Source organism: Natator depressus, chromosome 18 (genome assembly GCF_965152275.1).
Source record: "Natator depressus isolate rNatDep1 chromosome 18, rNatDep2.hap1, whole genome shotgun sequence".
NCBI lineage: Eukaryota > Metazoa > Chordata > Testudines > Cheloniidae > Natator > Natator depressus.
In genome coordinates, this window is record NC_134251.1 from 13,403,377 (window position 1) to 13,430,635 (window position 27,259).

A 27,259-nucleotide genomic window follows, 5' to 3' on the forward strand; every position below is an offset into this window, starting at 1 on the left:
ATATATATTTGTTTTTTAAAAATAAATTTCCATCAATTCCCAAACATTTTATGGTTCATTATTAGCAGGAAAATAACTCTTTACAGCTTGATTCATAAAAGTTAAACCATGTGAGAAATGGCCTGTTTCCAGTGTTAGATTTTTGTAAATACATATAAACGGTCACATCATTGCTTTGTATGAACACTGTTAAGAAATAGTTCTTCCTTTTAAAAAAAGCGCCGTGACAATACAAATAATTGGTGGTGTGATAAAATGACTGCAAAAAGTCACTCAATGGGCTCCTCTTTGCAAGGATGTTTAACACACATTCACTCAGCAACACAACTGCACACAGCATTCCTAGCTCACTATTCCCTCAAAATAAAAATCAACAGTTTCTAATAGCTTTCCCAAAATGTAACTAGCACGCTGATTCCATTGCCTAGATTGAAGTAGCTCTTTACCACACTGTCTTTTTCAGTGTCAGACTTATTTTAGAGTTTCACGTTCCCTCCCTCACATCCTGCTCCCCAAATCTCTTGCTGGTAAACTTTGGAGGTTTAAAAATATTTATCCCCACTCTGTTATTTTCCATTTGGCAAATATGAACAAAGTATTAAAGAGTTTAAAACAGATGCTTCTGAAAAAGACATCGCTCTGAGAAATACATTGAAAGATCTTCAGTGAAGAACACAGATATATTCCAGAGCACAATTACTAACTAAGGATACACTTACATACAAAGTTTCTATTGGAATTTTATAAAGGGAAACCTGAGGTTTTATTTACAGTTTTGGGGTGCCCAACCTAAGATATCTTAAGGGGTCCTGATTTTCAGAAAGAGCTGAGCACCCAACTTCTGAAAAATCAGGCCTCTTTGAGGTGTAAAGTGGAGCACCTCAAAACCACTAGTCATTTTAGAAAATTGCAGCCAAATTCTTCAAAAAAGAGCCAAGGAAACACCCCACCCCTAACCCCTGCAATGTCACAACCCCTTGTCATCTGGAGAGAAATTCTGCTGATAGCCATTACATTTATTCTCCTGGAATTCCCCCCCCCCCCTTTTTTTTTTAAAACATTAAACCTGTTACACCACACACACCATTTGAATGAAGCTGAAGGCAACACGGCTAATATTGTTTAGCAAAGAAAAATGAAGCTTTGAATTTTCAGCCATCCCAGGCCTAAAAACCTCCTACTTTACACAGCTGCTTCAGCCACAGGGGCACATTCTGGAATTAGCAGTGTTTGTTAGCGACCTGGCACTTCAAGCCAGCCAAGAGCAGGCGGAATTGTGTTTTTCTAGGTCTGTGACAGCCGGCTAGCAGCACCACCCTGAGCAGTGACAATGTTGTAGACAAGGAAAGGCCACAGGCTCAGCTGGAAGCAATTAACCACTTTTCTATTAGGAGATTAAGAGCACCTGGGGGGTAGTTACTAGGCAATTGGAATAACTGGCAGTAATGGGAGGATTGGGAAGGGGGGAACTCAGATGTATGGAAAGCCCCACATGCAGTATACCTGTATCCTCTGTTTGGTTTGGGACTGAGGGATCAAGGAAGCAGGCCAGGAAGTGAGGCACAGCGGGTAGCTAAGGGAGCATCCCATGACAAGGTCCTATTGTAGGGGGATTGATGGTGGTAGGCAGTCTGTGTTAATGCTTTCAGAAGCTGGAGGATTTTCTGTCTGGAGAAAACAATGTAGGTGATGATATGAGACACAGAATGGAGACAAGGAAGACCACAAACATTTTCTAATACTGCGCTCAGACCCCCTGCGCCCAGCCACTGGCCTACAGGACCACCCTAAATCCTTCAGCGGCCACCCAGGCGAGGCCTGGCCTAGCAGGCCCAACAGTGGGTGTCCAGCTCCCCTCCCCTCTCCTCCCCCGGCTTCCTCCACCGAGGACCCACGGCTCCCAAAGCTGCAGGAGGCACCCCAGCCCCAGGGTGGACGCGCACAGAGTCGCTCAGACCCCCTGCGCCCAGCCGCTGGCCCTCAGGACCATCCCAAATCCTCCAGTGGCCACCCAGGCTAGGCTTGGCCTAGCAGGCCAAGCAGCGGGTGTCCAGCTCCCCCTGGCTTCCTCCACTGGGGACCCACAGCCCCCAAAGTTGCAGGAGGCACCCCTGGCCCATCGCCCCTCCTAAAAGCAACCAACAGGGTTTCCCCACTACACAGTAATTTACGCTTACCCTTTGTTTTGAGGCCGATAGGTAGGCCCGCCTGCCATAATAATCCAGAGAGGAGGTAATTCCAACCCACGCTCATCTCTGACTAGACAGCCTTTGTCTCCTCTGGGGATTTCAGCCGATGATGTAGCTACACCAGTGCAACCTCCCTAATGTAGACAAGCAAAGCTCCTTGCACCAGAGCAATTTATCCCAGCTTGGTCAGAGGCACCCGTGCAAACTGCAGCTTGGTCTTTCTGCACTAGATGCTTGCACTGGTGCTTGCACTGGTGCAGTGACCTCAGAGGCAGAAATCAAAGCAGCCCTAATTGAGGATAGGCTTCAGCTCTGAATTTCACTGAGATTAGAACACATCTCCCACCACAGCTTACTGCTCTATCTCAGTCTACCCTAGGTCTGAAAATAAGGAATTGGTTCTCAAGAGCTTCCCCATTTTATTTTTATCCACACCATTAAAAGAGGATTGCGTGCTACAATAAAAGCCATTCAGAATGACCAGGAGTGGGAACACAGGTGCACAGGAACTGCCAGACTGAATGAGACCCATGTCCCCCCCGTCTCGGACCACGGCCAGCATCCGATGGTTTGGAGGAAGGTGCAGGGGACCCGCACAGATGTGGGATAATCTAACCCCCCACATTACATCTCATCCCAATCTCTAGTAGTCTGAGGCTGGCTCGACTCTACAGAGGAGGGGTTTTACATCCCTTCCAAGGCTTTTTTGGTATTAACTCAGCTAACACTGGATATTCTTGTTAGCCGTATGCCTTCCTCTTCGAAACATCTTGACAACCCACCCACCACACCCGCAACAAATATATATTCTCAGAACTCCAAATCAGCTTACAGTGAAGTCCAACTCTGAAAAACAGAGTGAAATGTCCTGCAGCCCTGTTATACTCTGAATCCTTGCTGCTGATTTTAGTGACCCATATGGTTTTCCAAATTTGTTACTCCTGCTAGCCCCTCAGCCATGAGAGTGAACCCAGTTCCTTCCCAGCTTATGCATCATCAACACGGCCAGCTGTCTGACTGTTGCCCTGACTGCCCTCTTCCACCAACCTCCATGGAGTTCAGTGGGGTGCAAGTCAGGCAGAATCTGGCCCCAATATCCACCTCCCAGACCCCCGGATAGACTTTTCCTCCCTCCCCATTCCATCAGCATTTCACATCTGTGTCAGTCACGAGGGCTGGCTCCTGAGACTCTCGAAAGCAGGACAGGAGCAGCCTCCCGTGGTTTCAGGCGCAAACACTGGTGCTTGGAAAACACACACCATTTATCACCACTCGGTTTGCTTGGTCTTGGCGCCACCTTGTGTCAGACTCCAGCTTTTACACTGAACTGCAGTCGCACCCGTCACTGACTGACGACATCCACCTGGACTCCGACAAGACTGGACCACTGGACAACTAATTCTTTCACTAGCTGCAAACATCAGAGAGTCAGCAGCCAGCAATTCACCCTTCCCAAAAGGGGGCTCCTAAAAATCCCTCTGAAAACAGTCACTTACTTCCCTTCTCCAGTTCTGCCGGTCAAGGATGTGGCATTGCTGGGTGCGGATCAGACACCAGCAGATCTGGATTTGCCAGGAACTGGTAGAATGTCCCTATTCTGGGTTCCTACGACTCTGTTTTGTACTTCTGGCCCTGCAATGCTTGGGTGGATTTACCTCTGTCCTCCACCCCCACAGATCACAGGGCAGCTCAACATCTCCCAGTATAGTCAGCAGAATCTGGGTTTCCTTATCTAAAAAAAGAACGTTCCTCCTGCACGCCACAGTAAATAGCCCACTAAAGCAGGCCATAGCATCCCTAGAGTATATGGGGCAAAGGCTTATATAAAGGACAATCTGCACACGGGCAAGGTGGAATTTAGGCAGTGGGGGAAAGAGAGTTCTAAAGATTCTTCTGCCCTTTACTAAATAGGACTGCACCCCCCGCTTTTGTGCCGTTGGTCTACGCTCTTCTGACCCCCTCCAATGTTTTCAGAGGACGTGTCCTCCCTACGAGGTGACGGCAACGTGTGGATTGGCTGGAAAACACCCAGGAGACAGAAAACTCCCTCCCCTTACCCCACAGCACCCCAATGCCCGGGAGTAACAGCCCCAGTCACTGCAGTATCCTTGCCGTGAGCGCTGGATCATGACTGCTGAAGACAGTAGTACTGGATACAGCTGCCTCGCAGGGAGAGGTCACAAGCCGCTGAACAATGCCGCACTTGCCCACGCGGGCGGAGGAGGGCTCTTCCCGGGGACTATAACACAAACACGCCTCAGGATACTTAAGGAAACCCAATTCCATCTTCAGCTAACTCTGCCCTCCACCCCTGATCCTCTGACAAGGGAAGCTTCATCCGGCAGTAACGTCACGCTGCAGACAAACGACATCTCCAGAATAACAGGCGCTGAGCTGCAGTGCTCTCAGCCCAATCCCCATAATCCTGAAAGCCTAAACATCCCTTGCCTTTTCCACCCCCCTGTGGTGCTGGCTCCCCACTTAGGAAGAACAGCAGTTGCTACTGATGACTGCGCCTGTGCACCAGGGCAATTTCTAAAGCCTCAGACCGGCACTCAGCACACAGCTCAGTGCCAGGGAGGGGGCAGTGTCGGTCACACAAGGGATAGTCCCTGGGTGTCTGCAGCTTCCAGGGCTGCATAAACACACCCATGTAGGGCAGGGGACTAATTTTTTTCTTTTTGGGGGGCCGGGGGAGCGGAAGGGGGGAAATCAATAACAGGACCAATGCAATTGACAAAGGTTAAAATGAGACGAATCCCATGGATGGCATAAGGCAAGCAGGCAGGGTCTAGAAAACTCCAGTGCCCGATGACTGCACCCAATCACGGCCACCCCCCTTGCCAAGTTTGCAAGAGCTAGTGACTGCTCACCAGCACCCCAAGGGGCTGATCTAGACTACAGCCCAATCCCTTCCTCAGCATTAAAAGTCTCATGCCTCAGGGTGGATACTACAGTTACACACAGCAACACACGGCTAGACCCTGGTTCAGCAAAGCACGCGCTTAAGTCCCATTGATCAGCAAATTCTTTGGTGCTTTGCTGAATCGGAGCCAGGGCCACGCATCAGTCGCCCTTACAATGAAGCAGGGCCTCAGACCTGCCAATACAGGAGAGGTCTAAAACAGGAACTGCACCAGAAGACAGACTAGGAGAGCTCCATAAGGAAGAGAGTGGGAAAATGGTCAGCATTTTGCTGAAGTAAAGGGTGGCACATACAGGACTACAGCACAATTGTGATGGGACTGGGCCTGGGCCTCTGGCTACCGTGAAAATGACGCTGTCAACCTGTCTGATCCGAGGTGAACATTAACAGTCAGTAACACTGGGCTTCTCTCTGCTCCGCTCCTCTGAGAATCCTGAAGAGCTCTGCAGGCAATTAATCAGAATTGTCTCAGATGGCTTCTGCGAGGTAGGTAGGTATTATTAACCCCATGGTGTGTGGGGGAAACTGAGGCACAGAGCAGCGACGTGACCTGCCCAAGGTCACAGAAGCAGTCAGGGGCAGAGTCAGGAATACAATGCTGATCTCCAAGCACTGAGCCGCCCCCCTTTCTAGACTCAGATGACAGAGTCGTTACAGCCAACGGATCTTCACAAAAGTTAGAGAAACTGTTCAGAGCAGGAGCTGTTATTGTAAACACAGGAGCCTGTGTGCAGAGTTGGAAAATACAGGCTCCAGGGGGCAACGGGACAGGTGTGAGGGGAGAATAAACCAAGAGATCATCCAAGCAAAGCATCATAATCCATGTACCACACCAGCTGGCCAGAGCTGGGGCTGACCCCTGAAATAGGCCACTTTCTGGGCTCCTGCCCCACTCTACTGATCTGGGTTGTGATTTCGTGCTTCCCCTTCCCCATCACCAGCACAGCCACCTGCCTGGCTTTGTTGATGAGAGGCAGGCTGAGGCTCATCCTCTGGTGGGGTTTGACAGGGCTCTCCGTCAGCACCACCGTCTTGGCCCCTTCGAGGCCACTGGATGAATGCGGGAAGAGCGAGGCCGTGTGCCCGTCGGAGCCCAGCCCCAGCAGCACAAAGTCCAAACTGGCGTTGGTCACTAGCGCTGCAATCTCCTTGGCGTACAGCTCTGGCCCCTGGTCCTCCTCCACACACAGCCGTCGGTTCAGGTGCACCAGCATGGGGTGGATGTTGAGGTAGGGTACCCGGACATGCTGGAGGAGGTGGTCGTGCAAGCTGCGGAAGTTGGACTCTGGGTCGGCGAGCGGCACACAGCGCTCGTCCACCAGCCACAAGTGGGTGCGTCTCCACGGGAAGCCGTAGTGGTGTCTCACAAGCCGCTGGAACAGGACGATGGGGCTCGAGCCGCCCGACAGGGCCAGGTGGAACTCACCGCAGCGTGCCACAGCCTTGGCTGCCGCCGTCTCAATGTCCAACGCCAACCGGGCAATCAGCTCCTCTGGCCAAGCCGAAACCAAGGGGCTTTGCCGAAACTTGGCCTGGATGGTTCTGTAGTCACTTGGCGTTTGCCCATCGGTGTGCAGCAGTTCCACCGGCTCCTCCAGCGTGAAGGACAGCTCCCTGCCCACCATTTCAAAGTCCAGGAGGTGCTGGTTCTCCAGGCCCCCCGGGTACAGGCGCGGGACCTGCTGGGTTAAGCTGTCCAGCAGCGGGGTCCAGAACTCCCAAGACGCCAGCAGGTTCTCAGTGGTGATGAAGGAGTCCTTCCTGCCGTGAAAGATGCTGGAGATGAGGACGGAGTAAGCCTCTCTCTCCTTCACAGGGCTGTACACGTAATAATCCGACAGCGGGAGCCCAAAGAGGTGCAGCTGTGGGTGATCCACCACCTCCTTCCAGCTGCCTTCTGGCATGATGGGCTTAAAGAGGTTCCGGCTGATCAGCACGGCAGGACAGCTCAGCTCCCCGTGCCCGATGTGGAAGATGATCTGCTTGGCTCCACACTGGCTCTTCCCCATCTCCCTCAGGCTCTCACGCTGGGTGCAGTAGGCCCGGTTCTTGAAGAGGACGCGGACGTAGCCTACCCGCTCGTCCAGAGCTTTGCCAGAGGTGAGGAGGAAGGGGACTCCCTCCCAACGCAGGCTGTCTAGCTGAATCAACACACCTGAAATGACAGGGGAACCTCAGGCCCGAGCCCAAGCACTGTTCTTTTGTGTGGGTCCCAAGAATCCTGGCATCCGGAGCCTCCCTTGCGCCACAATCAGCCCTCCCCATCACCCTGCCAGGTCCCCAAGGATTTGCCTTGCTCCCTCCCAATTAGCCCACCGCGTTCCTCAGCTTGCCTAGCTTCCCCTTAGGACAGCAGCTTCTCTGGATGAGCCATCTCATCACTCCCTAGCCAAGAATCAAAACACTGAGCACGTGCAGTGTGGCCAGAGATGGCCTTGTGATGAACTGAGATCCACCAGCCCCAGAGAAACCCCCCCCTTCTTACCTTTTGGAGACATGGAACGGCCCATCCCCATACAGTGAAGGGAGGGAGCTAAGCCACTATAGAATGAATTCCTAAAAATAACTCAGACATTTATACTAATAATTCCACCTGTGGCTTCATGGCCCAACAGATCCTTATAGGTCCCTGGGAGGCTGGACAGTTTGAAAACGTTTGGGCTCTTTCAGTCCTACAGGGACAGAGGCCCTAGAAATAAACAAGGCAGCTACTGTCCCCGTGTTGCAGCTGTGGAAGCAGAGACAGATGTTAAGTGATTGGCCCACGGCCACAGAGGAAGTGACGGCGCTGGGATTAGGATTTGGCCGCTCCCCGTCGCCTAGTCCCATACTCTGACCACACCCCACCTGCCTCAGCCTTTATGCCCTATGACGTCATCAGCCTGGGTCTTGCCCCCACCTGCAAAGGTTGGCGTCCAGCTGACGTAGTCCTGGGCTTTCTGCAGCTCCTCCCGCACCTGGCTAGCATAGGCCTGGTACTGACCCAGCACCGCGCTGGTGCTCTCCAGGCCCTGCAACGACTTGAAGGTCTGCAGCTTGCGCTGGAGAACCTCTTCGGCGCTGCTGATGTTGGCCGGCAGCTCCATGGCGAGATACAGCAGGACCTCGGTGAGGTGGTTCTGGAGGACGTCACGGATGACGCCGTACTGCTCGTAGAAGCTGGTGCGGCCTGAGCGCGACGAGGAGGCGAAAGACGAGCAGTCAGAGCGGCAGGAAAAAGAAACCCCCCGGCAGCCCCCAGCTTGTGAAAGGAGCTTGAATATTGGTGCCCGAGGGAATGAAGGGACAGGCCCAGGGACAGAGCCGTCTCTAGCCCCAGATTGGGTACAAGGCCAGCTGCCTCTGCAGGCACCTCAGAAACCACTTCAGCCCCGCAACCCCTTCGCCCACTGCAGCAGGGCCTTCCAGGAAACGCTGCCGCAGCTGATAAAAAATTCCCAGGAGACCAGCTGCCCTCATTGGAGCAGCAGGAGGGACCTCCGCTGGAGGAAGGAACGGAACGGGAGAGTGGGGGCTGGGTGAGCAGAAGGGCTGAGAGGAGGCAGCAAATCCGGTCTTTCCTCAGGCACCAATGGAGAATTAAGGCAACCCTAATTACAGCCTTGCCTGGGGCTTCCTGAGACCGGGGTCAGGGGTGGGTGGGGGAGTGGGCTTTGCTTGACCAGGCCGGCAGCACAGTCCGTGTGTTCAGTCTGGGCCTGGGATCAGCGTCCAGCCGATGTACTGGGAAAGCAACACAAGACTGTGCAGGGCCAGGCATCTCTTTCACCCCAGCAACGATGGGCACATCTCAAGGGGCAGGAGGGAGGGCAGCAGAGCCTGGGGTCTCTAGCTGGGGTGTGAATCCACATCAAAGCCTTAACAGACGGATCAGAACAAACCCAGGGACCCCTCGCGATTCCGCAGCAACGGATCAGGTCAACAAAGCAGCAGCTGTCTGCATTACACTGGGACCCTTCCATCCACCACTCGGTGCATAGTCCACTCCGAGCGCTTGAATACTCCCCCGGACCATCAACTTAAGCCCTGCCCTGTCTGCAGGGGTTGGGCTTTACCCGCTTCAATACAGCCCTGGGCTGATTTCTTACTGGGGCTGGGAGGGAGAAGGACCATGTCCTATTCAATGCAGGTGATTCAAACCAAAGCCTCCAGTGAGCTGCTCAGGGGCAGGCAAAGCGCTGCAGACCGCGCCCCTGCCCTGGGTTTCCCCTTTGGTTTGATATAGTTTGTCTCCCTCTGTCTAATCCAAAGGCACATTTGTTAACGCAATCAATGCTGCAGACTCTCTGGAAGCTGGGCTGCAGGGTGGGGGGAGTGTCAAATGATCAATGACCAGGCTTTAATAGTTACCTTATTTAACACTGCCTGTGTGGTGGCTAGGGGCGGGGGAGGGAGAAGGAAAGGGGAGCAGAGACACAATCCTGAGGTTGCAGAAATAAGGGCACCTGGCGTGCCCAGAACTGCTGCCGGTGGCAGCCCAAACCAGAGTGCTTTCCGCTCAGCACTGCAGCGTGGGGCTGTAGCACTGCAGGGAGGGACTGCAGCCACGTCCTTCAGCAACAGACCCGCGGCACGCGGCTCCTCTCTCCCTCTCTGAACAGCTGCTGAGGGAGATGCCCCTGTGCTGGGATGGACGAGCACAGCCTGGTGGGTGCGAGTAGCTCCCCCAGGCAAAAGCTGCAGCCTAACCCTGATTTAAACTTTCATGCCACAGCACCAAATGAGACCTGAACCCAAGCCGGGCCCTCTCCGAGTCCCTCTGCAGCAGAACCCAGGGTCTCTGGGCATCAATGGGAAAGGCTCCCGACCTCTGCAGCAGGAGAAAGGGGCAGGTTCCCCCTCCAGCTGAGGGAGGTAACAGCCATGACTGGGAATCACATTTCTGCCTCTCAAGTACCCATCAGAGTAGAAGAAGAAGAAATGAGAGAATAAGTTTGTATATTTCTGGAAAATAAAGATCAGTTTTACACACACACGCACACACACACACACACACACGCACGCAGAGCGACACCACTCAGCTACCCACCTGGCCTCCTTCTCATGCATTTGCAACATTCAGCCACAGGGGTCGCTCTCACACAGATACACTAAAGCCAACCAGGTCCTGAGAGATTCCCCCTGGCTAGCTCAGCCCAGGCTCCCTGACCTTTAGCATCCAGAGTCTCCTTCAGGACAATCTCTACTCTCTCCACATGATGCCGGTTCCAGATTGGGTCCAGAAACTGTCGGTTCTGGTCTCGGAAAGGCAGGATGTGGGCCACAGCCTGGGAAGGAAGGGAGGGAGGGAGGGAAAGATCAGCATTAAAAACAAAAATCCAAAGCCAGCAGCATTTCTAGAGCATCTCCCATCCCACTGCCCCATCCAGCACGGAAACGCTGCCCTGTCTGAGGTCTAGGGAGCACCCAGCACAGGGAGGAAGAGAAGAAATCGGCACAAAAACAGCAGGGTAAATAAAGCCTGACTCTTGCAGAAAGTACCATGGGGTCTCTAATGTCCATGTGGGACAAACATGAAAGGCCTCCCTGGACAAGGCAAACGTTTTACGGTTTCATCAGAAAGAGACTGGCACACAAAACACAAGACACTCAGCTTCTCTCCCTCAGAAGGGCAAATGGCTGAGTCAGACCCTGCTAGGATTCCAAGCCAGGGTTCCAGGGAAGTTGAGGTCGATCAAAGGGGCCGCGTACATCACTGAGCCATCTGTTCTCACTTAGGGCAAAACAAATTCTAGTCGAGATGCTCTCCTTGCAGTCAGACACGCCCCCTTGTGACCGGGACGTGGGGCCATGGATGGAACAAGGCTATTTCGAAAAGGAGATGTCACAGCACACCGAGGCCAGGGCAGTGCGTCCACCTCACACGTGTTCCCTTGAGGGGCCGTGCAGCTGCTCAGACATATCTGGACAGGGCAGCGGCATGTTCTCAGAGCCCTGTGTTCTGGGGTCAAGAGTGAAACGTCAGCTCAGCCCGCTCCACAGCTACAGAAAGTGACACCTTGTCGGCTGGCTGAGGAAGGCTGCGTGGGAAGGGGAGGGAAGGGAAAGGTCACTTGAGGTCTTCAACAACCTGATCAAGGAAGGCGCAGCATCGTGGCCCTCGAATCACTTGTGGTCTAGTGGATCTGGGGCTGGGCTGGGAGTCGGAAGAACTGGGTTCTGTTCCCGGCTCTGACAATGGCCTGCTGGAGGACCTTGGGCCAATCTCTTCCCTTCCCCCATCTGTAACGTGTGGATGGCAACACTTACCTCCTCTATGTAGAGGACTCCAGTATCTCTAGCTGACCAGCCCTATCAGAGCTAGACACGCTGAAAACCCATGGAGGTCAAGAGACACAAAGTCAGGAAAACTTCCGTATAAAGCTAACCATCACATCTCTGGCGCAACCCAGCTGTTCCCAAACTAATGGTTTACAGGGATAACAGGCGGTGGGAAGTGGGACTGTAGGTGGATGGTGGATAATGTGGAGTTGCTTGGGAACCGCTGGGAGAAGGCAGGAGAAACTGAGGACAAAATGGGAAACATTAAAGCACTGCATCTGTGGACTGGTTCTCAAGTATGATGTTAACACTGATCTCCCAGCTCAGGATGGATCCTGATCAGGTACCACTCCCTACTTCATGTTTATAGTTCAAAAGATGGGGTAGTGGCACAATGGACCACCAGAATGGTGATCCCCTCTTAGTTCCTTACCAGAAAGGTCCCAGCAGATCCAAGAGAGAACCCTGTTCCATCCACCTACTGCTAGAGGAGAGCCCCTGGGTACGCAGGATTGACAGGGAGAGAAAGATGTCTCCCGGTGTGGCAGATACAATCACCTGGATTATGTGTCAGCTGCCTTCCAATTAGGGGAGCTGATCCCAAGCGGGTCTGTACCAGTAATTTACCTGCTGGATCTGGCAATATCTGGCGCAGGGGAAAGGACAAACGAAGTCAAAAGCAGAGAGCATACAGGCCATAGTTCAGGGCCCAGGATCTCATGGGGGTGGGGGTGAGGGAACAGTCTTGATTCTCAAGAGAATCAAGCAATGAACCCCTTTCCTGCCTCCACCCCCTCTTCCAGCCGAGAGCAGGAGACACGTGACTTCCTCTGCCGCAGGGCTACGTTCACTGCCTTTACCACCCCCTCCTCACTCTGTCCTGCTGCAGTCACTCGCACAGATGCACCAGCCCCTGAAAAATTGGCTGATCATTTAAAAAAAAAAAGCAAGCAAGAGCACATCATATCAAATTAAAAGCCTCCTCTAGAAGCTGGTGCTAACAGGCTGGGACTGCCTGGAAGGGAAGGGTTTGCTTACTCAGCGAAATACAAGCCCTGACCTTGACTGGAAGACCAGATGGATTCTGCATCTGACACACACCCCCATATGTGGCCACCTCGCTAGGAGGAGGAGAACAAAGAGCCGGACCCTTATCACTTTGGCATGGAAAGGTCCTGCCTCTGTCTGCACATTTCCCTCCTCCTCACCCACCTCGGTGAGGGATGGGCCAGCAGTACAGGGGAAAAGTAATGGCCAGTCACCGCAAGGTCACTCGGCTGCAGCCCGGAATAGTGGGCTGGACACATTCTCTTCGGCAAGGGGAGGATTTGAAACATGCTCTGAACTGCTCTGCCTGGGATCCCAAGGGGAGAGATGGACCCCTCAGACACCGGGGTGGCAGGTTCCAGATACACTGTGAGAGCAGTAAAAGAGCTCTAAGCGCTTCGTAAACAGGGATCCATTTAGCCTCCAGACCCCACTGGCGGGCAGGGGCCATCCTCATTTGCAGATGGAGAAGCTGAGGCACAGAGAGGACAAGTCATGGCGCCTCTAGGAGGCAGAGCTTGGAAACTAATCTAGGAGTCCGGACTCACAGTAGCTGTGCCGTAGCCACAAGGCCAACCTGCTTCCGTTATTAAGCATAGGACAGTCCAATCAAGACAAAAACTAGGAGCCAAGAGCACAAAACTCATTGATGGGGCTGAACCCTCTTGCCTGAAGGCAGAAAGGGAAGAGAGAAGCTGCCTAAGGATATCTGTAGCTATAAGCCCTCCAGGATTGGTTGGGGTGGGAGCAGGGGAAAAAACATAGACCTTGGTAACCCACCTTCTGGTACTCTTGCACCTAGTCCTTAATTGTCTGTATGCCCTGATCTACAACAGACTCTCGACTCCTCAGGCACCTTGCCTTCTTCTGCATCTGCAAAGCTCCATGCACACCTATGGCACTGTAAGGTAACACAGTCCAAGGACATGCAGGCTGGCATTCACTAGGACGAAACATGGGAGCAATGAAGCCACCAACCAGTGTCTCAGAACTCCATAGGTCTGATGGGAATGGGACATCACGGCCTGCGAGTGATGTCACACACACCTGACATGGCCCTCGAGCGACAGCTACGTTTTACAACATTATTGCACCAACCCTACATTTGTTAGATAAAAATTGCACACGAGGAGCCAGGCAGATTTTGAGGGGGGAGGCTCGAGGTTCTGCCCAGCATGTTTAAAATCCTGCTGCACTCTCAGACCCAAAGGAAGGGTGGAAATATCCAGCTTGTGGCCTGCACTCCGACCCCTCCCTGCCTTCCCTTTACAGTCCATGTGCTTGGCCCACCAGCCAGTCTTACTAAGGTTTATTTTGCTGATGCTGAATATCAGCCATGGATCCTTTATGCAGCTGGGCAATGACCAGTAGTATTAATAAGTGAGGAGGAGCCAATGTGGCCCTCATTTCACAAGACAGTCAGATCAACAGGAACCGAGACGGCCTCACTGGGTCATAGCTAGCTGTATCTTCATCTCCAGCCCTGCGCATCTTGGTGAAGGGGACAAGGAACCAGCCAAATGAATAGTGATAAGAAGACTTAATAGGCTCCAGGTCTCTTCACTGCTCCAGCAACCTAGGTGAGCAGCTCAGTTGGGCTGTGATTGGTGCACCTGGCAGCCTGCTGCCCACATTAAATGAAAGGCTGAAATTTAAGGACCTCCCACGAGCCAAGCTCCCACCCCGCCAAGACCCCATCCAGCATGGCAACAGAGTCATTCAGAGTCTGCTCACCTGTTTGCCAAGGTAGTGATCCACCCGGTACATCTCCTCTTCCCGGAAGAAAGTCCTCAGCTCAATGGCTAGCTGCTGGGCTGACTTGAGGTCATGGCCAAAAGGCTTCTCCAGCACCACCCGCAGCCAGGCTCCAGGGCGCGGCCTGCAGCTGCCATTGATGTGGCGGGCGATCTCCGCGTAGGCAAAGGGCGGCACCGAGAAGTAGAAGATCCTGCCAGCTTCCTCTAGCCCCTCCTGTTGGAGCAGAGTCCCAATCTCCCGGTTCAGGGCAGTGTAGTTCTCGGACGTTTTCAGCTGGTGATACCGGCTCAGCTTGAGGAACTGGTCCTTGACCACAGCGCACCTGTCGGGGGACACATCTGACGGGCAGGCCAGCTTCTTCAGCACCTCAAACATCAGCCTCTGCCCTGGCTCGTGTGCCGTCAGCGCAGCCCCGTGGAAAGTGAAGCTGTGGCCACTGCTCACCTGGTCCAGGTAGAGGTGGAACAGCCCCTCCCACAAGTACTTCTTGGCAAGGTCTCCTGTGGCTCCCAGCAAGACCACGGAGACATGCCCTCGGGACTCCTTGGCCAATGATGGCAGGGCACATAAGAGAAAGATGGCACACAGGGCTGCCCTGAGCATCCTGGGGGAGGAGACAGGGACCCAGGGAACCTAGAGGACCGGAGAAGAGAAGGGAAACATCAAGCTACATTAGCACAGAATATGATGCCACAAAACACAACCCCGGGTGCTGGTTCTTCCACAGCACTTGAGACAGGAATTTTCACCTGGATTCCTCTCCCAAAAGTCTCTCTTCTGGTTTGCCACAGGCGGGAGTGATCTCAGCTCTGTTGATTCAGCCCTAATTATTCACTAAGGAAAGGCCTTCATCAAATAAAGCTGAGGACCCAGACGCTGTGTTAGCCAGGTGGCTTCTGTCAACAAGGAAGACCAGATCTCATGGGCTAGAGGGGATCAATGCCATCAGCACTGAGCAACAGGGTGGGCAGACCTGGCACTAGGCATAAGCAGACTAAGCAATTGCTCTATTCACTTTTTTCGTATGTGTTGTATGTGCGGGACCCCCAAAAAATCCCTGCTTTGGGCCCCCAGTGGGCTAGCACTGCCGGAGGTTGGGGGGGTGGGGCTTGCGGCACAGGACAAGAATCCTGCATTAGTGCAGGAAGCCTCGTTACTTTCCCTGCAGTTTGCCAGAGTGTATGATTATTGCTAGCAAATATTTGCATTACAGGGCTCACATGCCCCTATCAGGACTGGGCTCTGGACAAACATAAAGAAGAACACAGCACCTGCCTCGGAGACCTTCCCGCTGTGTCAGCACTAACCCCTACATGGTGAGGTTTCTGAGCGGGAGCTGCTGGCTTTGAGCTGTGGAAATGAAATCCATTCTTACACAAGTTTCAGTGTCTGCTGCAAACAAATGTGTGCGTCAAGGCATGCAGGATGCTACTTCCTGCTTGGGGCTTTTCTTCCATTTTGGCACCTATTTGCATCAATATTGTCACAGCACTTCAGAGACAGGCACCACAACTGGTTGTCCCAGTTTTCTAGCTCTTTGGTTCACTTCCATAATACGCAGCCAGTTTAAGACTTACATGTAACTATGTCCCAATGAAGGGCACTGAATAAGGCTCTATGCCAAAAAGGACCAATCGGTCTGATGAAACAAGTCTGGTATATGTAGCTATGAAACAGTGATGCATTTTGTGTGTGTACTTGCACCTTTATATCTCTAAGCACTCTGCCTGTCTGCAGAGATCCCCCATTCTGTTCCCAGAGTTGCTACAGCCTATAACAGAAGAGACGCACACAGTCCGCTCTCCAAAAGAAACTTAGCTTTTGTTCCTTCTTGCTTCTGTTTTCTTTATACCAAAATACAAGCAATTTTTTAGACAAAAATACAGGTTTTGTTCTTTGTGCACAGCAGTGATGTGGGAAACCAGGAGAGAGAACCCAGAAGGACAAGTTATGAGGACAGCACAACGGTTGATTCATAATCTCTTGCATCAGTTGTTATCTCGCTCTATTCACCTAGTTTCCTGGAGTTGTGTGTTACTGGAGAGCAGCCACAATGATAGCACAGTTGAGATAACCCAGGGCTTTCATGGCATTTCAAACAGTTAAGCCGTATCTACCACAGAAAGTTATGTCGCTTTAGCTACACCAGTGTAATTAAAGCATGAGAACACCCACAAGTGCGAACACAGTCATATTGGTATAACAATGCGTTAGACCACTATAGTTACTCCTGTACTCTGTGCACACAGTGGGTTATGTACTGGCCTGACTACTTAGGTAAAAACCCCATACCTCTAACTGACATAGTTACACCAGTACAAAACTGGTGTTTACACCAGGCCTTAACGAGCGAGGTTCTAAAGTGTCTCAGTGAAACAGGAAACGTATTTGACCCCACAGACCCAATTAGCTTTTCGCACGTTCTGCACTTGGGGCAGTGAAACTAGTCGGTTTCACTTTCTAGCTCTCCTGTAGCAGCTGGTCAGGATGGATTTCTCCAGTGCATGGGCCTGTTTAAATTTTAGTCAAAAATGAAAACAAGAAATCCCCCAAATACCTCGTTCCTCCCAGCCCCTGGCAAAATATCATTTCAGAAATTAAAAAAAAAACAGGTGACAATATTTCCATTCACATTAGGGTTTGAAACAACCCGATTTTCTTTTTACAGCAATACTGCACCAGGGCTCTGCACTACCTTGCAGAGAGCATCACCCCATGGTATTTGATTCATTCTCCTCAGACAGGAAACACCCGTTCCCACCAACACAGTAAATGGTCCATAATGAAGGATGCAGGTTTTTTAAGCCTGTTTCCTCTGGTGTCAGTGACCCCAACAGTCCCCGTTCAGGCCATATAGGTCAAATGTAAGGACCGGTCTTGTCAAGATTCTTGCATGAAATGGGAGCGTTGGGTATTTAGGATTTTTCTCCTGTTCCCCCAACAGCCTCATATAATCTGCCGCCAGCTTCCCCTGACCCCGTGGGCAGGCTTGCATCTGAAGGGAGGGGAGAGGGAGAATGGAGTGAGGGAGAGCTGGTAGGTTTGGAGGATAAAGGCAAAGGAAGAGAAACAAAACCCAAACTCCCCCACCCCCATCCCCATGCAATCTCTCCTCTCCTCCAGCTTCTGCCTGGAGCTTGGCAGCTCAATGGAATGTTTCTGGCAGGGCCAGCACAGCATGACTGAGAATGGATGGAAAGTGGAGATGTAGCAGTACCCAAGTACCACTTTGTGGGCAGAGATGGGAAACAAAGGCTTCTCCGCAGGTTCCCAGAATCCCTGGCTAGCGACAGCACACAGCTCCCCTCTCTCCCAACACACAGTGACCTTTGCACCAACGTCCTTTCCCTTCCTCCTCCCCAAGCCCCACTTCAGGCCCTGGTTCTGGACCAAAGGACCTGGACTCTGATCCCCTGCCAGGCAAATGGCTGAGCGGGTCCCACCCTCCTAGCACAGTTCTAATGGGTTTCCGTATTAACAGGGTCCAAGGAAAAGTCTCCTCTTCAGCGCTAGTGTTTTCACTAAATCGACACAGGGAGCCCCAGGAAATCCTCACCGCCCCATCTTGAATAAACCTGATTAAAACGCACGCTGGTCTCACCCAGCAGACTCACCCCAGTAACACATGAAAACTGCTCTGGAAACTGACTTCCTCCTGTTAACTCCTGACCACAGATCTTTCTTCTCCTGCAGCCAGAGACAGGCTATGCCAGCACACACAAGACTAGCTAACCAATCAATAGGTAGACAAACAAGAGGCCTCGTTAATGATAAGCCAGCTCAGCACTTTCTGGTAAAGGAGAGGAAACGGCAAACCTGAACCTCCCATTCCCAGCAGAGAAAAAACAAACGTTCCTGTACCCGTCCCCACTCAGCACTTCACATTCATTGGTCCAACCAAGTTCCTTTTACATAGCTGTCCAGGAATGGGGGTGGGAGGGAAAGTTGTTTTTTTTTCCAACGTGGATTCTTGATCTTTTATTTAAAAGAGTGGGAGGGGAACCCAAGAAAGGTTAAAGCTAAATACTTGCACCTAGGCTAGCGGCAGATGTGTGAAATGCTGGCCCAGGCAGGAAGTCCAACTTCCCAAGAATTTTCTCTGAAACATTCATCTGATTAGTTAAGACACTTGAGCGAGAAACAGTGGTAATGGCTTATAGTGAGCCTTCAGTAAGAGGGATTTAAGAAAAGACTTCCCAAAGTCACAAAAACTGAGTGAAAAAAAGGGTACATTTTAATACACACACACAAATAAAATAAAATAAGGGTTTAATACTGTTGAGATTCTGAATGCCCTTGATCAGAGTTGAATTTGCAGATGAGGAAAGATGGTGTGGAAAGATGGAGGAAAGGCACTAGTGTAGACAGACCTGAGTTCTTGCCCCAGCTTCGCCACAGCCTCCTTACATGACCTTGGGCAAGTCACTTTGAGGCCTTGTCTATGCATAGTTAAGCCAATAAGAATGTCACCCTCTTGAGGGATGTCATTTTTCTAATGAAATAGTTCAATCGGTATCTCCCCTACCAGTTATGCCGGTATAAAGATGCCTTATACTGGAATAGTTCATTCCTTTTCCCCGATAGGAATAGCTATACCAGTAGAAGGCACCTTTCCACCAGCGTAACTGCATCCACACTGGGTGCTGTGCTGCTTTCTCTATCCCAGTTAAGTTAAAGCACTATAACTTGCATTTGTAAACAAGGCCTTAATCTTTCTGTGCCTCAGGTCCCCAGCCATAAACAGGAACAACACCACTCCCCTTCTCCCACCTTTTGTCTGTCTTGTCTATTTTGGTCCATCAGCTCTTTGGGGCAGGGACTGTCTCCTATTACTGGCACGCACAGCACCTCGCGCGATAGGCACCTAGACACGGCAGGGGCCTCTCGGTGCCACTGTAATGCTACTTACTGTGCTTTCCCCCTAGCCCTGGCTGATCGGTGGGGTTTTCGGGCACACAGAGCAGCATAGAAGGCGTTTCTTTGACGTTTTTCAAACACAAGAAAGAACACCCCGTGGCTGCAGAGGAAGAATATCACACATTAGCTGAACACAGGTAAAGCAGGTCTAACCTGACCTGCGCCGACATTTAGCGAAGGGAAACAGGAGATAGCTTCAGCGTTTACCACAGTGTGGAATGCTCTCTCAGGAGACAATCTGGGATGAATTCTCTTTCTCCTGGGAGCTACTACAAGATATATCTTCGCTCATCAATCTAACTCATATCATCTCTCCCCAGCCATCCACTGTAACTCTCCTACCCCTCCCTCCTTGCTTCTCCACCATCGTCTACTTAACCTCGATGTAGCCACTTAAGTAACCCATCAAATTGCACCGATAACCACATAGGGCCAAAAGCATAAAACATAATCCCCTTGCCTATGGTATTACAGAGAGAGATTATTTTGCAGGTGTACATGATAGTCTTTCCCTCCACTATGGAAATATAATAGAACAATATTATTATACCTGGATCAGCAACTTTTATTCAGGACCTCTACAGTGCTTCAAATGTATTTAGATAGAGCACAACTGAAATGTTCCCACCTTGTGGGGTGCAGGGGGCTAGCCACCTAGACCACAATATAGTGCATGACAGCTGAGGAGGGGTGAGCAAGGATTTCAGCTAAGGACCCTGGCACAGCCCTCAACTCTTATAATAAAAAGCCATGGGATCCTCAGTGATCTCAGCTGCATACAGGTGTGTAAGGAAGGGGGCCAGGTTACCTGCCCAGCCACCCCAAATCTGAGTGGTGTTGCAACTTGGTGTGCCAGGTCACAACACCACTCACTTAAATTTGGCCCACGCAATCCTGCGTCATCCAGTTAGGGCTGGGGTACCGCCTCCCCCACTGTGCCCCCGGCTGTGTGTGAAATACCCCCACATAAACTACAGGGCATAATTTATCAACTCCAACACTGGAAGGATGAACCACCCCTAAAGGGATAGAATCTGACACGCTACACAGTTTGGGCATCTCAACCCCGGGCATCCAAAGCTAAGCTAACCCTTCTGGAGTTTTCTCTGCATTAGACCAGTGGTTCTTAACCAGGGGTACATGTAACCCTGGGGGTACGCAGAGGTCTTCCAGGGGGCTACATCAACTCATCTAGATATTTACCTAGTTTTACAATAGGCTGCATAAAATGCACTAGGAAAGTCAGTACAAACTAAGATTTCATACAGACAATGACATGTTTATACTTCTCTATATACTATACACTGAAATGTAATACAATATTATATTCCAAATGATTTATTTTATAATTACATGGTAAAAATGAGAAAATAAGCATTTTTTTCAGTAAGTGTGCCGTGACACTTCCGTATTTTTATGTCTGATTTTGTAAGCAAGTAGTTTTTAAGTGAGGTGAAACTTGGGGGTACGCAAGACAAATCAGACTCCTGAAAGGGCTACAGCAGTCAGGAAAGGTTGAGAGCCACTGCATTAGACAACTTGCACTGATGTAATTAAAACCAATTTAAAGTCAGTTTAGTCACACCCTACTGTAGACACATTAACTGGTTTAAAGTGCATCATACTAATTTAGCTCAATATGGTAACTGAATTAAACTGTTGTGAGCATATTTTAAACGAGTTTAAGTGTGTCTACAGAAGGGTCTTACACCAGTGTATGTAAGCTGACTTAGGTCACGTCTACACTCGCATTTATGTCGGCAAGACTTTTGTCGCTCAAGGATGTGAAAAAAACACCCTCCTGCGTGATATAAATTGTGCCTGCATAAGTGCCTGCGTGCACAGTGCTTCGTGGGTGGGAGACACTCTCCCGCGGACATAGCTTCCGCCTGCCGCAGAGGTGGCGTAATTACCCCCACGGGAGAGCACTCTCCCATCGGCACTGCGCGTCTTCACCAGACGCGCTGCAGCTGCGCCAACGTAGCGTGGTAGCGTAGACTTGTCTTAAGCCAAGCGGACTCCTGGGGGATTCAATTACACAGTCTCACACATTTCCAACTAAAAACTGGTTACTCAATACTTCCAATTGCAAAACACCGCCCTGCCATGCCCAGAGCCAGCAGAATAAACCCAGTTCCCCTGGTTTATTGCTGTCATATCATATAACAAAAAGGACCCATGTAAAAATAAAACCAGACAGGATTATGTTACCCAAGAAGGATTCCTTTCCCATGTGACCTAACGCTTAGCTATATGAGAAAGTTGCAACATTTTAACTTAAATCAGTTTTAAATCTGGGTTAGTTTAACTGGTGCAGGTTCCTGTGCAGACACTCTTATTCTGGCTGAAGAATAGCTGGTTTGGGTTTATCTGGGTAAATTCCCAAAACTTAAGAACCAAAATAACTGCTATCAAATGGGCATAAGGCAGCCCCGGTGCAAAATTAAACCCTGTTATAACAAACGCCCTGACAGCCACAAACCTGAAAATAAACAGCACGATTAAAACAAATGGATTTTACAACATGACCATAAAGGCTTGTCCTGCAATAGCACCATTCAGGCAATCCATTGAGGGTAACGCTGCCATGCGTGGATGCAGGAGTCCACCACACAACCAATTGCAGGTTGAGGGCCTTAGACCCTACTGACCAGCAAATGGGAACCAATCCCAAGGGCTTTCTCACCCTGGATGTCACTGCTCGCAGCAGTTCAGGACCCATACGGAGAGCATTCCACTTGGCCCTAACCACTGTGACATACACATTAAGGCCCTCATCCTGCGATGATCTGTCAAACTATGGGTTGTCTTCTAGGTTAGCAGTCCAATGGGGTACCCAGGGGAGGCTGAGAGACTGCCTTAGGCCCCAGTTTTTCATTACAGACCACTAGTGCAGACCCCTTCAAATGGAGCTGATTGAACAATCAGGGCCAAAGATGTTATCCCAAACTCTCTGCCTCTGCTAACCAAAAAGCCACCCACAGTGGGGCACAGATCACCCTGACGTCTTTAGTGCTGGGCTCTTTAAGGGAGTAAGATTGATTTTGGTTCGTCTGGGAGAGCGCTGCAGAAAAAAATCACCTGTCAATCACTTTTCAACACACACACACACACATACACACGAAAAGCACAGTCTTCTGAACAAAGAAAAGCACCTACAGCCTTGGGAAAACAGCCTCTACTGTCACGACTGGGTAGAAGTCTCAGTCCCCCAATTCACTGCTGTATGAAAAAATGACAAAATGATCATGGAGTGGTAGGTTTTCACTAGCGAATTAGCATTCAGTCCGCTCCGCAAAACATTTAAGAGATATACCGCACAACACTGCATGGCTTAATCCTTCTGTAAGGCTGGGCATAAATAAAACATAAAGGAAAGCGTCATCAAGGGGGAGTGAGAATCAGGAATAAAAAGTCAGCCTTCTGCACAGGGGAGTATTAGAAATGGGTTGAACCGGCACCATCAGTTCCTGGAGAGGTCAGAAGTTTAATGCCCAAGATCCCATAAAGTACAGAAGGAGAGATTCAAATTAGCACTTGATCCTTTCTATTAACTGTTCTGACAAAGCCGTGACCTCCAACCCTCACACAAAGGAGACAGAACTTAGGCCACCAGACCCAGAAAACTGAATCACAGAATTTCCAGCAAGCAGGAGGAGCAGTCTCGCATTTATAGAGACCCCAAATCAGCATAGCATTTATTCCTCAATGACACAGAAGGCAAACCCTTGGCAATACAAGGGTTAGCCAACATCTGAAGTGTGTGTTTCTTGCTACTCCAACCAGCGTGTCTAAGTGGAGATCTAAATTACTCCTCATCCGCCTTCCTCAGGCTCATTCCAACCCAGAAATTTAGTTGTTAAACCCCTCAGCACCAAAGGTCAGGAGAAGAATTTCATCGAGGTTGTGGAACCATGCACAGAGGTAACCAGTGTCATCATGGGCAATAACTAGCGAACAATTTACCAAAAACAAAAAAACAAACCACAGAGTTACAGAGGCAGAAATGGGGAAGTGTATTTCCTTCGGTGAGATCTAAGGAAAAGTTACCTTAGAAGAGGGGCATGTCTTGTAACGTACACCCCAGAAACAACCTACACATAAATAACTTTGTTCCCTTCCCTCCCCCAGGCATCACCAAAACCCACACCCCATAAATAAATCACTCCTCACACACACCATCTCTCTACCCATAAACTACTGACTGAGCTCCTCCCCTTCACGCCTCCTCCGGTCCCAGCATTCTCCACGGAACAGAAACCAAGTGCACTCTGCAAACTGACTTGTGCAAGAAGAAAGAGCCCGAGGCCATGGGGCTTTATTCCACATGCAGCCCAAGCCAGGGGAGGGGAGGAACTTTCCCCTATTCCGCCCGCCCCAAAAGCACTAGTTGACCCCTATCTCCCCTAGAAGTGGGGCTACCCCCAAGTCTAATTCTGCAGAGCCACAGCACCTCAGCGGACACGTGCTCTTGTGCCGGGAGAGCCCACGCTGCGCTGCTTGGCCCCCTGGGTCCCCCCAGCAGTTTGCCCGCTGGGCAGAGTGCACGGCGCTGCAGCAGGCTCTGCTCCCACCACACGTTTCGCAGCGGCTCACCCCACGCAGCAGCCGGGCAGCGACCCCCACTGATCTGCAGAGCCTCCCCTGCCCTGGATACGCGCGAGCCCCCTCCCCGCCGTACTCACGCGGAGGGCCAAGCCACGGGAAAACCCTCCCTGGGCCGGGCCGGCTGCAGCTGCGGCCTCCGCCTCCCGCACCGGCGCACGGGGCTCCGCTCCTCCTCTTGCAAGTAAAGTCTATGGTTCACGCTGCACTGGCTCCCGCTATTGAGAGGCGGGAGGGGGCAGAAAGACTGGATACGTGGATTCTTAGGGATTCAGCTGCAAGGGTGGGTCCCGCCCCCAAGCGAGGCAGCTCCAGTCTCAGAGGGGCTAGATGTTTTTTTTTTCCCAAAGAGTTTAGCTCCCATCTGAGCACTTAAATGAAGCTGGCCAGATTTCCAAAAGTTCCCAGCAGCTGGAGAGCCCACAGGACCTGTCAAGTTTCGAAACAAAGCCGTGGGTGCTTTTGCCCACGCTGCCCCACACGCTTGGGAACAGCTCCCAGTTAGCCTCCCCAAAGCTACCTTGTTAGCCACCGTCAGATCCCTCCTCCAAACTCTCCTTTGCCATGTTGCCTACAAAAAACTTGACAACCGTTCGATTACTGGTGTGCTGTGATCACTGCCTGTCAGGCTGACCCATATCCCATGGTTTCCTTTTCATCCCTGATCTAGCTCTTGTCTCTTGTCTTAGAGGGTAAGCTCCTTGGGGCAGGGACCATCTTCTTGTTCTGGGTTTGTACGGCACCTAGCACAGTTGGGTCCTGGACCATGATTCAGGCTCCTAGGCTCTATGACAATACAAATAATAATCAGGGCTGTCGATTAATCACAGTTAACTCACACAATTAACTCAAAAAAAGTAATCACGATTAATCACAGTTGTAATCACACTGTTAATAGAATACCAATTGACATTTATTAACTATTTTTGGATGTTTTTCTACATTTTCAAATATATTGATTTCAATTACAATGCAGAATACAAAGTGTACAGTGCTCACTTTATATTACTTTTGATTACAAATATTTGCACTGTAAAAATGACAAACAAAAGAAATAGTATTTTTCAATTCACCTACACAAGTACTGTAGTGCAATCTCTTATTGTGAAAGTGCAATTTAGAAATGTGGATTTTTTTTTTTTTGTTACATAACTGCACTTAGTAACCAAACAATGTAAAACTTTAGAGCCTACAAGTCCACTCAGACCTACTTCTTGTTCAGCCAATCGCTATGAGGAAAAAGTTTGTTTACATTTACAGGAGATAATTCTCCCCGTTTCTTATTTACAATGGCACCTCAAAGTGAGAAAAGGCATTGACACCTGTACATGCATGAGTGTGTGTGTGATACCTGCTGGGAGAGCAATACAGCGGTGCATAGACAATCCAGGAAGTTTTTGGAAAGTTTAGGGGACAATTTCCTGGTGCAAGTGCTGGAGGAACCAACTAGGGGCAGAGCTCTTCTTGACCTGCTGCTCACAAACCGGGAAGAATTAGTAGGGGAAGCAAAAGTGGATGGGAACTTGGGAGGCAGTGACCATGGGATGGTCAAGCTCAGGATCCTGACACAGGGAAGAAAGGAAAGCAGCAGAATACAGACCCTGGACTTCAGAAAAGCAGACTTTGACTCCCTCAGGGAACTGATGGGCAGGATCCCGTGGGAGAATAACATGAGGGGGAAAGGAGTCCAGGAGAGCTGGCTGTATTTTAAAGAATCCTTATTGAGGTTACAGAGACAAACCATCCCGATGTGTAGAAAGAATAGTAAATATGGCAGGCGACCAGCTTGGCTTAACAGTGAAATCCTTGCTGATCTTAAACACAAAAAAGAAGCTTACAAGAAGTGGAAGATTGGACAAATGACCAGGGAAAAGTATAAAAATATAGCTCGGGCATGCAGGAGTGAAATCAGGAAGGCCAAATCACACCTGGAGTTGCAGCTAGCAAGAGATGTTAAGAGTAACAGGAAGGGTTTCTTCAGGTATGTTAGCAACAAGAAGAAAGTCAAGGAAAGTGTGGGCCCCTTACTGTATGAGGGAGGCAACCTAGTGACAGAGGATGTGGAAAAAGCTAATGTACTCAATGCTTTTTTTGCCTCTGTCTTCACAAACAAGGTCAGCTCCCAGACTACTGCACTGAGCAGCACAGCATAGGGAGGAGGTGACCAGCCCTCTGTGGAGAAAGAAGTGGTTCGGGACTATTTAGAAAAGCTGGACGAGCACAAGTCCATGGGGCCGGATGTGCTGCATCTGAGAGTGCTAAAGGAGTTGGCGGATGTGATTGCGGAGCCATTGGCCATTATCTTTGAAAACTCATGGCGATCGAGGGAAGTCCCGGACGACTGGAAAAAGGCTAATGTAGTGCCCATCTTTAAAAAAGGGAAGAAGGAGGATCCTGGGAACTACAGGCCAGTCAGCCTCACCTCAGTCCCTGGAAAAATCATGGAGCAGGTCCTCAAGGAATCAATTCTGAAGCACTTAGAGGAGAGGAAAGTGATCAGGAACTGTCAGCATGGATTCACCAAGGGCAAGTCATGCCTGACTAATCTAATTGCCTTCTAGGATGAGATAACTGGCTCTGTGGATGAGGGGAAAGCAGTGGACGTGTTGTTCCTTGACTTTAGTAAAGCTTTTGACACGGTCTCCCACAGTATTCTTGCCAGCAAGTTAAAGAAGTATGGGCTGGATGAATGGACTATAAGGTGGATAGAAAGTTGGCTAGATCATCGGGTAGTGATCAATGGCTCCATGTCTAGTTGGCAGCCGGTATCAAGTGGAGTGCCCCAAGGGTCGGTCCTCGGGCCGGTTTTGTTCAATATCTTCATAAATGATCTGGAGGATGGTGTGGATTGCACCCTCAGCAAGTTTGCAGATGGCACTAAACTGGGAGGAGAGGTAGATACACTGGAGGGTAGGGACAGGGTACAGAGGGACCTAGACAAATTAGAGGATTGGGCCAAAAGAAATCTGATGAGGTTCAACAAGGACAAGTGCAGAGTCCTGCACTTAGAACGGAAGAATCCCATGCACCGCTACAGACTAGGGACCGAATGGCTCGGCAGCAGTTCTGCAGAAAAGGACCTAGGGGTTACAGTGGACGAGAAGCTGGATATGAGTCAACAGTGTGCCCTTGTTGCCAAGAAGACCAATGGCATTTTGGGATGTATAAGTAGGGGCATTGCCAGCAGATTGAGGTACGTGATCGTTCCCCTCTATTCGACATTGGTGAGGCCTCATCTGGAGTACTGTGTCCAGTTTTGGGCCCCACACTACAAGAAGGATGTGGAAAAATTGGAAAACGTCCAGCGAAGGGCAACAAAAATGATTAGGGGACTGGAACACATGACTTATGAGGAGAGGCTGAGGGAACTGGGATTGTTTAGTCTGCGGAAGAGAAGAATGAGGGGGGATTTGATAGCTGCTTTCAACTACCTGAAAGGGGGTTCCAAAGAGGATGGATCTAGACTGTTCTCAGTGGTAGCAGATGACAGAATGAGTAGAGGTCTCAAGTTGCAGTGGGGGAGGTTTAGGTTGGATATTAGGAAAAACTTTTTCAC

At 50.5% G+C, this 27,259-nt stretch overlaps 1 protein-coding gene across 3 annotated transcripts; it reads right to left on the reverse strand.

The window, feature by feature from the left end:
* Nucleotides 1–1,949: 1,949 nt before the first annotated feature.
* H6PD (hexose-6-phosphate dehydrogenase/glucose 1-dehydrogenase) lies at nt 1,950–23,798 on the reverse strand. Of its 3 annotated transcripts, none has more exons than XM_074975438.1 (5): nt 23,784–23,798; nt 14,158–14,814; nt 10,265–10,382; nt 8,015–8,284; nt 1,950–7,270 (listed from the first exon to the last, which is right to left on the reverse strand). In XM_074975438.1, the coding sequence occupies exons 2-5, from the start codon at nt 14,782–14,784 to the stop codon at nt 5,913–5,915; spliced, it is 2,373 nt and encodes a 790-aa protein (XP_074831539.1). In that variant the 5' UTR covers nt 14,785–14,814; nt 23,784–23,798; the 3' UTR covers nt 1,950–5,912. The 3 variants fall into 3 exon arrangements, with proteins under 3 accessions (XP_074831539.1, XP_074831536.1, XP_074831538.1); XM_074975435.1 differs by lacking the exon at nt 23,784–23,798 and adding an exon at nt 19,091–19,173; XM_074975437.1 differs by lacking the exon at nt 23,784–23,798 and adding an exon at nt 17,796–17,864.
* Between the last annotated feature and the right edge of the window lie 3,461 nt (nt 23,799–27,259).